This window comes from Oncorhynchus gorbuscha, linkage group LG21, assembly GCF_021184085.1.
Source record: "Oncorhynchus gorbuscha isolate QuinsamMale2020 ecotype Even-year linkage group LG21, OgorEven_v1.0, whole genome shotgun sequence".
Classification (NCBI taxonomy): Eukaryota; Metazoa; Chordata; class Actinopteri; order Salmoniformes; family Salmonidae; genus Oncorhynchus; species Oncorhynchus gorbuscha.
In genome coordinates this window covers 28,937,324-28,952,644 of record NC_060193.1, presented here as the reverse complement: position 1 = coordinate 28,952,644, position 15,321 = coordinate 28,937,324, and the positions used below count along the sequence as shown (strand labels likewise).

At 49.6% G+C, this 15,321-nt stretch overlaps 1 protein-coding gene across 6 annotated transcripts in view; it reads left to right on the top strand.

The window, feature by feature from the left end:
* The window catches only part of LOC124007874 (RAS guanyl-releasing protein 2-like), a 102,803-nt gene extending 88,453 nt beyond the window's left edge, over nt 1-14,350 (top strand). For 2 of the 6 annotated variants that reach the window (XM_046318673.1, XM_046318678.1), the window contains 2 exons: nt 7,933-7,995; nt 11,849-14,350. In XM_046318673.1, the coding sequence (XP_046174629.1) occupies nt 7,933-7,978 (46 nt within the window). In that variant the 3' untranslated portion in view covers nt 7,979-7,995; nt 11,849-14,350. Of the gene's footprint in view, nt 1-7,932; nt 7,996-11,426; nt 11,486-11,845 lie in introns of those variants that run through there. The other 4 variants (XM_046318672.1, XM_046318675.1, XM_046318677.1 and 1 more) reach the window with 3 other exon arrangements.
* Nucleotides 14,351-15,321: the final 971 nt, after the last annotated feature.

The window sequence follows — 15,321 nt, the reverse complement described above, 5'->3', positions numbered from 1 at the left end:
CTCGCTCTCTCTTGCTCGCTCGCTCTCTCTTGCTCGCTCGCTCTCTCTTGCTCGCTCGCTCTCTCTTGCTCGCTCGCTCTCTCTTGCTCGCTCGCTCTCTCTTGCTCGCTCGCTCTCTCTTGCTCGCTCGCTCGCTCTCTCTTGCTCGCTCGCTCGCTCTCTCTTGCTCGCTCGCTCGCTCTCTCTTGCTCGCTCGCTCTCGCTCTCTCTCTCTTGCTCGCTCGCTCTCGCTCTCTCTCTCTTGCTCGCTCGCTCTCGCTCTCTCTCTCTTGCTCGCTCGCTCTCGCTCTCTCTCTTGCTCGCTCGCTCTCGCTCTCTCTCTCTTGCTCGCTCTCTCTCTCTTGCTCGCTCGCTCTCGCTCTCGCTCTCTCTCTCTTGCTCGCTCTCTCTCTCTTGCTCGCTCGCTCTCTCTGTCTCGCTCTCTCTGTCTCGCTCTCTCTGTCTCGCTCTCTCTTTCTCGCTCTCTCTTTCTCGCTCGCTGGCTCTCTCTTTCTCGCTCGCTGGCTCTCTCTTTCTCGCTCTCTCTTCTCTTTCTCTCTCGCTTTGCTCTCTCTTTCTCGCTCGCTGGCTCTCTCTTTCTCGCTCGCTGGCTCTCTCTTTCTCGCTCGCTGGCTCTCTCTTTCTCGCTCGCTGGCTCTCTCTTTCTCTCGCTCGCTGGCTCTCTCTTTCTCTCTCTCGCTGGCTCTCTCTTTCTCTCTCTCGCGCACTCTCTTTCTCTCTCTTGCGCACTCTCTTTCTCGCTCTCGCGCACTCTCTTTCTCTCTCTCGCGCACTCTCTTTCTCTCTCTCGCTCACTCTCTTTCTCTCTCTCGCGCACTCTCTTTCTCTCTCTCGCGCACTCTCTTTCTCGCTCTCGCGCACTCTCTTTCTCTCGCGCTCTCTCTTTCTCGCTCTCTCTTGCTCTCTTTCTCGGCTCTCGCGCTCGCTCTCTCTCAAGCTCTCGCGCACTCTCTTTCTCGCTCTCGCGCACTCTCTTTCTCGCTCTCGCGCACTCTCTTTCTCTCGCGCTCTCGCGCACTCTTTCTCTCGCGCTCTCGCGCGCTCCCTCTCTCGCGCTCTCGCGCGCTCCCTCTCTCGCGCTCTCTTTTCTCGCTCGCTGGCTCTCTCTTTCTCTCTCTCGCTCGCTGGCTCTCTCTTTCTCGCTCTCGCTCGCTGGCTCTCTCTTTCTCGCTCTCGCTCGCTGGCTCTCTCTTTCTCGCTCTCGCTCTTTCTCGCACTCTCTTTCTCTCTCTCGCGCACTCTCTTTCTCTCTCTCGCGCACTCTCTTTCTCTCTCTCTCTCTCTCTTTCTCTCTCTCGCTCTCTCTTTCTCTTCTCGCGCTCTCTTTCTCTCTCTCTTGCTCACTCTCTTTCTCTCTCTCTCGCACTCTCTTTCTCGCTCTCGCTCTCTCTCTTTTCGCTCTCGCCCGCTTTCTGTCTCGCTCTCCTTTCTCGCTCTCTCTTTCTCCCTCTCTCGCGCTCTCTTTCTCTCGCTCGCTGGCTCTCTCTTTCTCTCGCTCGCTGGCTCTCTCTTTCTCGCTCTCGCTCGCTGGCTCTCTCTTTCTCGCTCTCGCTCGCTGGCTCTCTCTTTCTCGCTCTCGCGCACTCTCTTTCTCGCTCTCTCGCTTTCTCTTTCTCTCTCTCGGCTCTCTCTTTCTCTCTCTCTCTTTCTCTTTCTCTCTCTCGCTTTCTCTTTCTCTCTTTCTCTCGCTTCCTCTCTCGCGCTTTCTCTTTCTCTCGCTCGCTGGCTCTCTCTTTCTTTCTCGCTCTCTCTCTCTTTTGCTCTTTCTCGCCTGGCTTCTCTTTTTCTCGCACTCTCTCTTGCTCGCTTTCTCTCTTGCTCTCTCTCTTGCTCGCACTCTCTCTTGCTCGCACTCTCTCTTGCTCGCACTCTCTCTTGCTCGCACTCTCTCTTGCTCGCACTCTCTCTTGCTCGCACTCTCTCTTGCTCGCACTCTCTCTTGCTCGCACTCTCTCTTGCTCGCACTCTCTCTCTCGCTCGCTCGCTCGCTCTCCCGCGCTCGCTGGCTCGCTCTCCCGCTCGCTCTCGCTCTCCCGCTCGCTCGCTCGCTCTCCCGCGCTCGCTGGCTCGCTCTCCCGCGCTCGCTGGCTCTCTCTTTCTCGCTCGCTGGCTCTCTCTTTCTCGCTCGCTGGCTCTCTCTTTCTCGCTCGCTGGCTCTCTCTTTCTCGCTCGCTGGCTCTCTCTTTCTCGCTCGCTGGCTCTCTCTTTCTCGCTCGCTGGCTCTCTCTTTCTCGCTCGCTGGCTCTCTCTTTCTCGCTCGCTGGCTCTCTCTTTCTCGCTCGCTGGCTCTCTCTTTCTTTCTCTCTCTCTCGCGCACTCTCTCTTTCTTTCTCTCTCTCTTTCTTTCTCTCTTTCTTTCTCTCTTTCTCACTCTCTTCGCACTCTCTTTCTCGCGCACTCTCTCTCTCTCTTCTCGCTCTCTTTCTCTCTTTCTCGCTCTTTTCGCTCTTTCTCTCTCTCTCGCTCTCTCTTTCTCTCTCTCGCTCTCTCTCTTTCTCTCTCTCGCGCACTCTCTTTCTCTCTCTCGCGCACTCTCTTTCTCTCTCTCGCGCTCTCTCTTTCTCTCTCTCGCGCACTCTCTTTCTCTCTCTCTCTCGTGCACTCTCTCTTTCTCTCTCTCTCTCGTGCACTCTCTTTCTTTCGCTCTCTCGTGCACTCTCTTTTTCTTTCGCTCTCTCGCGCTCTCTCTTTCTCTCTCTCTCTCTCGCGCTCTCTCTTTCTCTCTCTCTCTCTCGCACTCTCTTTCTCGCGCTCTCTCACAGCTCTCTTTCTCTCGGCTTTCTCGCTCTCTCTTTCTCGCTCTCTCGCTTCGCTCTCTTTCTCGCTCTCTTTCGCGCTCGCTCTCTTTCTCTTCTCTCGACTCTCTTTCTCTTCGCTCTCTCGCACTTTCGCTCTCTTTCTCTCGCTCTCTCACTCTCTTTGCTCTCGCTCTCTCTTGCTCTCTCTTTCTCTTCGCTCTCTCACGACTCTCTTTCTCTCGCTCTCTCGCGCACTCTCTTTCTCTCGCTCTCTCGCGCACTCTCTTTCTTTCGCTCTCTCTCTCTTTCTCTCTCTCTCTTTCTCTCTCTCTCTCTCGCGCACTCTCTTTCTCTCGCACTCTCTTTCTCTCGCTCTCTCGCGCACTCTCTTTCTCTCTTTCTCTCGCGCACTCTCTTTCTCTCGCTCTCTCGCGCACTCTCTTTCTCTCGCGCACTCTCTTTCTCTCGCGCACTCTCTTTCTCTCGCGCACTCTCTTTCTCTCGCGCACTCTCTTTCTCGCGCACTCTTTCTCTCACTCTCTCGCGCGCTCCCTCTCTCGCGCTCTCTTTCTCGCTCTCTTTCTCGCTCGCTGGCTCTCTCTTTCTCGCTCGCTCTCTTTCTCGCTCGCTCTCTTTCTCGCTCGCTCTCTTTCTCGCTCTCTCTCTCGCTCGCTCTCTTTCTCGCTCTCTCTCTCGCGCACTCTCTCTTTCTCTCTCTCTCTCTCGCGCACTCTCTCTTTCTCGCGCACTCTCTCGCGCACTCTCTCTTTCTCTCTCTCGCGCACTCTCTTTCTCTCTCTCGCGCACTCTCTTTCTCTCTCTCGCGCACTCTCTTTCTCTCTCTCGCGCTCTCTCTTTCTCTCTCTCGCTCTCTCTTTCTCTCTCTCGCTCTCTTTCTCTCTCTCTCTCTCGCGCTCTTTCTCACTCTCTCCTTTCTTTCTTCCCCGCTCGCTCTCTCTCTCTCTTTCACGCTCTTCCTCTCGCTCTTCCCCTCTTTCTCACTCATTTTTGCGCTTGCTCTTTCTCGCATTTCCTCTCTTTCTCTTACTTCCTCTTTCTTGCACTTCCTCGCTCGCTCTTCCTCTTTCTCACTTGCGCTTCCTTCCTTTCTCACTCACTCTTCCTCTCTCCCTCTTTCTTTCTTCCCCTCTCGCGCTCTCTTTCTTTCTTCCCCTCTCGCTTGCTCTTTCTCGCATTTCCTCTCTTGCTCACGCTCTCTCTTACTTCCTCGCTCGCTCTTCCTCTCTTTCTCACTTGCGCTTCCTTCCTTTCTCGCTCTTCCTCTTTTTCGCTCGCTCTTCCTCTCTCCCTCTTTCTTTCTTCCTCTCTCGTGTTCTTTCTTTCTTCCCCTCTCGTGCTCTTTCTTTCTTCCCCTCGTGCTCTTTCTTTCTTCCCCTCGTGCTCTTTCTTTCTTCCCCTCTCGTGCTCTTTCTTTCTTCCCCTCGCGCGCTCTTTCTTTCTTCCCCTCGCGCGCTCTTTCTTTCTTCCCCTCGCGCACTCTTTCTTTCTTCCCCTCGCGCGCTCTTTCTTTCTTCCCCTCGTGCGCTCTTTATTCCCCTCGCGCGCTCTTTCTTCCCCTCGCGCGCTCTTTCTTCCCCTCGCGCGCTCTTTCTTCCCTCGCTCTTTCTTCCCCTCGCGCGCTTTCTTCCCCTCGCGCGCTCTTTCTTCCCCTCGCGCGCTCTTTCTTCCCTCGCGCGCTCTTTCTTCCCATCGCGCGCTCTTTCTTCCCCTCGCGCGCTCTTTCTTCCCCTCGCGCGCTCTTTCTTCCCCTCGCGCGCTCTTTCTTCCCTCGCGCGCTCTTTCTTCCCCTCGCGCGCTCTTTCTTCCCCTCGCGCGCTCTTTATTCCCCTCGCACGCTCTTTATTCCCCTCGCACGCTCCTCTTTCTCGCTCTTCCTCGCTCACTCCTCTCTCGCTCTTCCTCTCTCGCTCCCTCTCTCGCTCTTCATCTCTCGCTCCCTTGCTCTTCCTCTCTCGCTCTTCCTCTCTTGCTCTCTTTCTCACTCTTTCTTGCACTTCTCTCGCTTGCTCGCTCGCTCTTCTTCTCTCGCTCCCTCTTTCTTGCTGTCTTTCTCTCTCGATCTTCCTCTCGATCTTCCTCGCGCTCTTCCTCTCCTGCTCTCTCTTTCTAGCTCTTCCTCTCCCGCCCTCTCTTTCTAGCTCTTCCTCTCCCGCCCTCTCTTTCTAGCTCTTCCTCTCCCGCCCTCTCTTTCTAGCTCTTCCTCTCCCGCTCTCTCTTTCTCGCTCTTCCTCTCCCTTTCTCGCTCTTCCTCTCTCCTTCCTTTCTCGCCCTTCCTCTCGCGCTCTCGCCCTTCCTCTCGCGCGCTCTCGCCCTTCCTCTCGCGCGCTCTCGCCCTTCCTCTCGCGCGCTCTCGCCCTTCCTCTCGCGCGCTCTCGCCCTTCCTCTCGCGCGCTCTCGCCCTTCCTCCCTCTCGCGCTCTCGCCCTTCCTCCCTCTCGCGCGCTCTCGCCCTTCCTCCCTCTCGCGCGCTCTCGCCCTTCCTCCCTCTCGCGCGCTCTCGCCCTTCCTCCCTCTCGCGCGCTCTCGCCCTTCCTCTCTCTCGCGCGCGCTCTCGCCCTTCCTCTCGCGCGCTCTTGCCCTTCCTCTCTCTCGCGCGCTCGCCCTTCCTCTCGCGCGCGCTCGCCTTTCTCTCGCGCGCGCGCTCTCGCTCTTCCTCTCTCTCCTCGCGCTCTCTTCCTCTCCTCTCGCGCTCTCTTCTCTCTTCCTCTCTCTCGGCGCTCTCTTCCTCTCTCTCGCGCGCTCTCTTCCTCTCTCTCGCGCGCTCTTTATTCCCTCTCGCGCGCTCTCTTTCTTCTCTCTCGCGCGCTCTCTTCCTCTCTCTCTCTCTCGCGCCTCTTTCCTCTCTCTCTCTCGCGCTCTCTTCCTCTCTCTCTCTTCGCTCGCGCTCTCTTCCTTCTCTCTCTCTCGCGCTCTCTTCCTCTCCTGCCTCTCTTTCTAGCTCTTCCTCTCCCGCCCTCTCTTTCTAGCTCTTCCTCTCCCGCCCTCCTCTTTTCTAGCTCTTCCTCTCCCGCCCTCTCTTTCTCTAGCTCTTCCTCTCCCCGCTCTCTCTCTTCCTCTCGCTTCCTTTCTCGCTCTTCTCCTTTCGCTCTTCCTCTCGCCTTCCTCTCTTCGCTCTCTTCCTCTCCTCTGCCGCCTCGCCCTTCCTCTCGCGCTCTCGCCCTTCCTCTCGCCGCTCTCGCCCTTCCTCTCCCGCGCTCTCGCTCTCCCTCTCGCTCTTCCTCTCTCCTTCCTCCCTCTCGCCGCTCTCGCCCTTCTCCTCGCGCTCTCGCCCTTCCTCCCTCTCGCGCGCTCTCGCCCTTCCTCCCTCTCCCGCGCCTCTCGCCCTTCCTCTCTCTCGCGCTCTCGCCTTCTTCCTCTCTCGCGCGCTCTCGCCCTTCCTCTCGCGCGCTCTCGCCCTTCCTCTCTCTCGCGCTCGCTTCCTTCCTCTCGCTTTTCTCTCGCCCGCGCTTTCTCTCGCGCGCGCTCTCGCCCTTCCTCTCTCTCGCGCGCGCTCTCTTCCTCTCTCTCTCGCGCGCGCTCTCTCTTCCTCTCTCTCTCGCGCGCTCGCTTCCTCTCTCTCGCGGCGCTCTCTTCCTCTCTCTCTCTCGCGCGCTCTCTTCCCCTCTCTCGGCGCGCGCGCTCTCTTCCTCTCTCTCGCGCGCTCTCTCTTCCTCTCTCGCGGCGCGCTCTCTTCCTCTCTCTCGCCGCTCTCTTCCTCTCTCTCTCGCGCGCTCTCTTCCTCTCTCTCGCGCGCGCGCTCTCTTCCTCTCTCTCGCGCGCGCTCTCTTCCTCTCTCTCGCGCGCGCTCTCTTCCTCTCTCTCGCGCGCGCTCTCTTCCTCTCTCTCGCGCGCGCTCTCTTCCTCTCTCTCGCGCTCTCTTCCTCTCTCTCGCGCGCGCTCTCTCTTCCTCTCTCTCGCGCGCGCTCTCTCTTCCTCTCTCTCGCGCGCGCTCTCTTCCTCTCTCTCGCGCGCGCGCTCTCTTCCTCTCTCTCGCGCGCGCGCTCTCTTCCTCTCTCTCGCGCGCGCGCTCTCTTCCTCTCTCTCGCGCGCGCTCTCTCTTCCTCTCTCTCGCGCGCTCTCTTCCTCTCTCTCGCGCGCGCGCTCTCTTCCTCTCTCTCTCTCGCGCGCGCTCTCTTCCTCTCTCTCGCGCGCGCTCTCTTCCTCTCTCTCGCGCGCGCTCTCTTCCTCTCTCTCCTGTGGCGCGCTCTCTTCCTCTCTCTCGCGCTCTCTCTTCCTCTCTCTCGCAAGCTCTCTTCCTCTCTCTCTCGCGCTCTCTCTCTTCCTCTCTCTCGGCGCGCGCGCTCTCTTTCCTCTCTCTCGCGCGCTCTCTTCCTCTCTCTCGCGCGCGCTCTCTCTCTCCTCTCTCTCGCTTCTCTCTTCTCTCTCGCGCGCGCTCTCTTCCCTCTCTCCCTTCGGCGCTCTCTCTTCCTCTCTCTCGCGCGCGCTCTCTCTTCCTCTCTCTCGCGCGCGCTCTCTTCCTCTCTCTCGCGCGCGCTCTCTCTTCCTCTCTCTCGCGCGCGCTCTCTTTCCTCTCTCTCGCGCGCTCTCTCTTCTCTCTCTCTCTCTCGCGCTCTCTCTTTCCTCTCTCGCGTCTCTCTCTTCCTCTCTCTCTCGCGCGCGCTCTCTTCCTTCTCTCTCTCTCTCTCTCTTCCTCTCTCTCGCGCGCGCTCTCTTCCTCTCTCTCGCGCGCGCTCTCTCTTCCCTCTCTCTCGCGCGCGCTCTCTTCCTCTTTAGATCTCTGAGCGAGGTCGGCCTATGGTAGCCTTTCTCAATAGCAAGGCTATGCTCGCCGAGTCTCTACATTCTCCATTTCTTTCTCCGTTTTCTGCCACCATGGTCTGTCCGTTTTAGAGCCAAATAGCATTCAAGTTTACTTTAAGAATCGTTAATGATTTCCCAATAGGTAATATCATTTTATTTTTGTTTGGTAATAATTTAGTTGGACCAGATTTTCTGAGTGCTGTCCTGAGGCTTTGTTGAGTTGGTGGTGGATAATGAACTTAGCCTCGGGACCAGCTGGATGAGGGGACTTTGTCTATCATCTCTTGGCATTTCAGGGCTTTGTTGTGGTAGCAGTGGGAGGTCTCTTGTTTTGAGGTGGTTATAGAATTTGATGGCTTGTTTTGGGGTATTAATTAGTTATGGATATTGGCCTGCCTGCATTATTCATATTTTTCTCCCTCCTTCTCACTCAGTGATTGTAGAGGAAGACCTAGAGGCTGTGGAGGAAGGAATGTTTGATATCCATCTATAACCAGGTGAGAAGGAAATAGTTTCCTCTTCTCTAACCCTAACTTACCCCAATACGCCTGGCCTGTGATGTATGCAGTGTATTCAGAAAGTATTCAGACCCCTTCACTTTTTCCACATTTTGTTACATTACAGCCTTATTCTAAAATGGATTCAACCCCCCTAAATCTACACACCCCATAATGACAAAGCAAAAATGGGTTTAAACATTTTAGCAAATGTTTTTATATTTATATAAAGTCGGAAGTTTACATGCACTTAGGTTGGAGTCATTAAAACTTGTTTTTCAACCACTCCACAAATTTCTTGTTAACAAACTATAGTTTTTGCAAGTCGGTTAGGACATCTACTTTGTGCACGATGCAAGTCATTTTTCCAACAAACTGTTTACAGACAGATTTATTTCACTTATAATTCACTGTATCACCTTTCCAGTGGGTCAGAAGTTTACATACACTAAGTTGACTGTGCCTTTAAACAGCTTGGAAAATTCCAGATAATGATGTCATGGCTTTAGAAGATTATGATAGGCTAATTGTTCCAGATAATGATGTCATGGCTTTAGAAGATTATGATAGGCTAATTGACATAATTTGAGTCAATTGGAGGTGTACCTGTGGATGTATTTCAAGGCCTACCTTCAAACTCAGTGTCTCTTTGCTTGACATCATGGGAAAATAAAAATAAATCAGCCAAGACCTCAGAAGAAAATTTATGGACCTCCAGATGTCTGGTTCATCCTTGGGAGAAATTTCCAAATGCCTGAAGGTCCCACTTTCATCTGTACAAACAATAGTCCGCAACTATAAACACCATGGGACCACGCAGCCATCATACCGCTCAGGAAGGAGACACGTTCTGTCCCCGTAGAGATGAATGTACTTTGGTGCGAAAAGTGCAAATCAATCCCAGAGGCTGGAGGAAACAGTTACAAAAGTATCTATATCCACAGTAAAACGAGTCCTATATCGACATAACCTCAAAGGCTGCTATATGAGGAAGAAGCCACTGCTCCACAACTGCCATTAAAAAGCCAGACTACAGTTTGGAACTGCACTTGGGGACAAAGATTGTACTTTTTGGAGAAATGTCCTCCGGTCTGATGAAACAAAAATACAACTGTTTGGCAATAATGACCATTTTATGTTTGGAGGAAAAAGGGGGAGGCTTGCAGCTGAAGAACACCATCCCAACCAGGAAGCACAGGAGTGGCAGCATCATGTTGTGGAGGTGCTTTGCTGCAGGAGAGACTGGTGCACTTTACAAAATAGATGGCATCATGGGGTAGGACAATTACGTGGATATATTGAAGGAACATCTCAAGACATCAGTCAGGAAGTTGAAGCTTGGTCGCAAATGGGTCTTCCAAATGGACAATGACCCCAAGCATACCTCCAAAGTTGAGGCAAAATGGCTTAAGGACAACAAAGTCAAGGTATTGGAGTGATCATCACAAAGATCTGACCTCAATCCCATAGAAAATGTGTGGGCAGAACTGAAAAAGCGTGTGCGAGCAAGGAGGCCTACAAACCTGACTGTTACACCAGCTCTGTCAGGAGGAATGGGCCAAAATTCACCCAACTTGTTGTGGGAAGCTTGTGGAAGGCTATCCGAAACGTTTGACCCAAGTTAAACAATTTAAAGGCAATGCTACCAAATACTAATTGAGTGCATGTAAACTTCTGACCCCCACTGGAAATGTGATGAAAGAAACAAAAGCTGAAATAAACCATTCTCTACTATTATTCTGACATTTCACATCCTTAAAATAAAGTGGTGATCCTAATTGACCTAAGACAGGGCATTTTTACTGGGATTAAATGTCAGGAATTGTGAAAACTGAGTTTCAATGTTTTTGGCTAAGGTGTATGTAAAATTCCGACTTCTATCTATCAAAAGATGATCTCTCCAGTGCTAGCTGTGCCACCAGAGACTCTGGGTTCGAGCCCAGGCTGTCGCAGTCGGCCGCGACCGGGAGGTCCATGGGGCGACCTACAATTGGCCTAGCGTCTTCCGGGTTAGGGAGGGTTTGGCCGGTAGGGATATCCTTGTCTCATCTCGCACTAGCTGACCAGGTTGCTAGGTGTACGGTGTTTCCGCCGACACATTGGTGCGGCTGGCTTCCGGGTTGGATGCACGCTGTGTTAAGAAGCAGTGCGGCTTAGTTGGGTTGTGTTTCGGAGGACGCATGGCTCTCGACCTTCGTCTCTCCCGAGCCCGTACTGGAGTTGTAGCGATGAGACACGACATTAACTACTAACAATTGGATATCACGAAATTGGGGAGAAAAAGGGGTTAATTTAAAAAAAGTTCTCATTTACTCAGTACTTTTTCGAAGCACCTTTTGGCAGCGTTTACAGCCTCAAGTCTTCTTCGGTATGATGCTACAAGCTTGGCACACCTGTATTTGGGGAGTTTCTTCTGTGCAGATCCACTCAAGCTCTGTCAGGTTGGATGGGGAGTGTCGCTGCACAGCTATTTTCAGGTCTCTCCAGAGATGTTAGATTGGGTTCAAGTCTGGGCTCTGGCTGGGCCACTCAAGGACATTAAGAGACTTGTCCCGAAGCCACTCCTGCGTTGTCTTGGCTGTGTGCTTAGGGTCGTTGTCCTGTTGAAAGTTGAACCTTCTCCCCAGTTTGAGGTCCTGAGCACTCTAGAGCAGGTTTTCATCAGGGATCTCTCTGTACTTTGCTCTGTTCTTCTTTCCCTCGATCCTGACTAGTCTCCCAGGCCCTGCTGCTGAATAACATCCCCACAGCATGATGCTGTCACCACCATGCATTACTGTAGGGATAGTATTGGCCAGATGATGAGCGGTGCCTGGTTTCCTCCAGAGGTGACACTTTTTGCATTAAGGCCAAAGAGTTCAATCTTGGTTTCATCAGACCAGAGGATCTTGTTTCTCATAGTCCCGAGTCCTTTAGCCAAAAAGGCACCGAACTCCAAGTGGGCTGTCATGTACCTTTTTTACTGAGGAGTGACTTCTGTCTGGCCACTCTACCATAACGGCCTGGTTCGTGGAGTTCTGCAGAGATGGTTGTCCTTCTGGAAGGTTCTCCCATCTCCACAGAGGAACTCTGGAGCTCTGTCAGAGTGACCATCGGGTTCTTGGCCACCTCCCTGACCAAGGCCCTTCTCCCCCGATTGCTCAGTTTAGCCAGGCGGCCAGCTCTAGGAAGAGTCTAGGTGATTACAAACTTCTTCCATTTAAGAATGATGGAGGGCACTGTGTGCTTGGTGACCTTCAATGATGCAGAAGTTGTTTAGTACCCTTTCCCCAGATCTGTGCCTCGACACAATCCTGTATCGGAGCTCTGCGGACAATTCCTTCAACCTCATGGCTTGGTTTTTGCTCTGACATGCACTGCCAACTGTGGGACCTGATATAGACAGGTGTGTGTCTTTCCAAATCATGTCCAATCAATTGAATTTACCACAGGTGGACTCCAATCAAGTTGTAGAAACATCTCAAGGATGATCAATGGAAACAGGATGCACCTGAGCTCAATTTCAGGTCTCATAACAAAGGGTCTGAATACTTATGTAAGTAAGGTGTTTTATTTTTATTACATTTGCAAAAAAATCTAATGTTTTCACTTTTTCATGAGGTAGATTGAAGATTTTTCAAATGTTTATTCCTTCTGAAAATGTCTGTAAAATAACAATGTGGGAAAAGTGAAGGGGACTGAATACTTTCCAAATGCACTGTACCTTCAGCCGTTCTGTAATTACTAAAATGGTCGGCCCACTTAGCCAATGACTTAAGTTGCCTAATGTGATTCCAATGAACAATCATTTGGAGTTTTCAAGTACCGGTAGTCAGATTGAATGACTCTTCTCTTTTGATTACTTTCCTAGAAGTCTGCATTCAGCCTAACACAGCTGGGAGGAAACAACAGAAGATGTGAGCCAGAAGCATAGCCTACTATGGCGGCCTTAGTGCTGGAGTCTGTTCAGAAGGGTGCAATCTGTCATCTGTCAACGAGACACTATTCCCTCTTCTATATGACCGACGATCATATCTCCTCTACGTAATGGATTCTGAACATTGCATGTAGAAATGTAATGAATAGAGCAGACACGATTCCCTCTTCTTTGACAGACAATCATGTCTGCTCTTTTCATTCCATTTCTATATTTAACGTTCAGACTGTCTCGGATAGAAATCCATTGTGTAGAAGAGGGACTGGTGTAAGCTCTTCATTCCATTTCTATCTGCAATGTTCAGTGTGTTTCACATCACTGACTGAACACCCCCGGTGAGACTTCCAGAGAGAGAAATGAAATTGCACTGAACCCAACACAGGATACAGACATGCTGTCACATCGTGGACAAAAACTGCAACTGCATATCTTCAAGCACTCAATACTTCTTCCTCTGTGTATCTCTACTCCCTTTAAACAAGTGAACGTGATTTTTGACGAGAATATCTTTCTACGTTAAATCTGCATTTTAGATTCTGGATATGGGCCCATTTTTTCATCTCTTACATAGTTTTAAGCACTGGATATAGAAAAAAAATCCACAATTGTATTTTCAGGGTAGAGATGTCATTGGGTTAGTGTAATGTTATTGCCTCCAAGTTTCAGTGGTGTTGTGTTTTCAGTGCATTTAGCTGTACATTCTTCTAAATTACTAACCTAAATGTCTCTCCAAAATACAAGAGGTGCTGTTGTTGCCAAGAAAGAATGTATAGGCTAGATGCCACCCGGACTTCCGTCTTTCTGAGAAAGCTTTGCTTTTGTCTTAGTCGTTTGTCATCTTGTTGATTTTAGTGAATGGTATGAGAGAAATTTCAAACACCCATGTGTTCGATGTCCGAGATGAAATGTTTCAGCTCCCGATCTAACTGTTGACTGCATTCCTGGATTGGGAATCTCACTTGGATCGATCGCGACAGCAACAATATCAACGACCCAAATGGACTGTGGGAAAACTCCAGAATTGGAATATTATTAGAATGCTGACGTATTTCCCGTCCTCCTGTTACCTGAATATTAATGACTGTTCTATGGTAATTTGACTGTGGTGCGTAAAGCATGGTATGTGGTTATTATGGTCTGTCTCTGTGCATGGGCCACTGTACCTTTCCTCTCTGTAATTTTGGATGTAGTTTGAAACAGTGAATATTATATATCGTCCTGACATTTGAACTCTTTTATGAGACATGTTAAAGCCTGTATTTTATCCTTCTGAGACCCAGTAAAAAAAAGGGATGGAAAAAGGGATGTTTTGTGGGGGTGTACAAAGAAAATAATTTGAACAAATATTGTTTATTTGATGTGCACTGTAGTGGATATAAGCGGGTGATGGTAAATATGGAACAGTGCAGTAAGTGAAGAGCATAGTTTTGATGTCCACTACAGAGGACTTTAATGAACACGCTCTTATTGTTTCTTTTCTTTTTTTTAACCAAGGAGAGAAAGTTGCATGTGATATCATTGAAACTCCCATAACGTCCTCTCAAAGGTAGAACAGCACAAAGTAACTGACCTGTGATTCCAGATTTGTATGATATGTGACCTATGATTAATTACAATATGAGTCAAATAGTTTACCTTAAAAAAACAACAAATGTAATTAAGTGTGTTTAAATAAGCTTTTTTGTGTTCGAATGGTGTGGCCGTTTTACCCGGTCATAACAAAAAAAAACATGATGAACATAGATCGCTGATTGGCCAGCTCATCTTCCGCTGGTGTATGACAATCATACGCTGAGGAAATAACATGCATTTAAAAAAAAACAGTTTTGTTTGAGATACACATTTTTTGAAGTGTTTTTTATTTTGTATTTTTATTTATTTTTACAATTTATGCTTTGGCTACATCGGAGTATAGGACAAGTCAACTACATTATTTGGGTTTGAGTTAACAGAATATGAACTTTTAAATGTTTTTAACATGTATGGCCTCTGAGATAAGGACCAAAAATTAATGTCCATTAAGAGTGGATAAAAAGGAATTGCTGGGCATTAGGAGGATATCAAATATGCTTCTGATTCCATCGAGGTGATCCACTCTTGCCGAATGTCTTTTCTGTGTATTTTTATGTAGCACGCATATATATCTTCTTTTTTTTATGGCAATATGAAATCCTATAGGCGAGTGTCCTAAATGTAGTAGTTTGGAGTCTATAAGAGTCCTACAGTGGAGGTGTCATAATACCCATAAAACCTAGTGGTCAACAGAGAAATTTGTTTTTCCGCCATACAATTTTTCCCAAAGGGGATTTTAGAAACGCTTCAAATAATATAATAATAATAATATATGCCATTTAGCAGACGCTTTTATCCAAAGCGACTTACAGTCATGTGTGCATACATTCTACGTATGGGTGGTCCCGGGGATTGAACCCACTACCCTGGCGTGCTCTACCAACTGAGCTACAGAGGACCAGGTTTTGTGTAGGCTTACCCTGGTGTGATGTGTTGATAACCGTGTAAATATCTCCTGGACAAGGTAACTTTTGTCAATATATTTGGCTCTATTTACTCTCGTATTTGAAAAATACTAATTAGCGACAAAGTGGACATCATGCAAAACTAAAAATCCCTTCAAGCTCCTGCACGTCATCTCTAGCTGACACCTTTGCTAACAGGTATTGAGTCAATTTAAAACTCACACAAGACAGTTCACAGAATTGTCCACATAAAGAAATGTAGCCAATGTATTAATTACTAAATGTTAGCTAACATTAGATAGTTCATCCAGAGATTTTTACCTTTGCCTTGATTTGCGATAGTCTTGTCCAGATCATCATGGCCTTGTAGTTCTTTTATGATAGCCACATTAGCAGCTAATTAGCATTTCATTTTTGGGGAGTAAATACAGGTGAATATTTTTTTATAAAAGTCACCTTGTCCTAGAGAGATTTACACGGTTGTCAAAACGTCACGCCAGGGTAAGCCGACACGAAACACAGACCTTATTTGAAGTGTTTTTAAAATACCCTTTGGGGAAAAATGAATGGTGGAAAAACAATTGGAACCATTAACCTGTTTGACTGCTAGGTTTTCTGGGTATTATGACTCATACCCTCTGAGGAATACGAGTTTGAGTCCCCCATTGTCGGCTGCTTTGTACCTTTGAATGAAGTTCTTCCTCTGAATGGCTTTCATTAATACTGAATAGTATATCCTGCTTCCTTCCACAAAACCAAACTTCCAACCTGCCCTTGTCAGTCTGTCCTGGACAAGGTTCTCCATTGTTACCGTAAGTGAATGAACACTTTAAACTGATATCATGTAAGTAATTATTTGGATATATATCAGCTTTTTCTTAGTGTTAAATGCGGAATGCATCGCTATACTATGTTTTAAATAAGGATTTACAA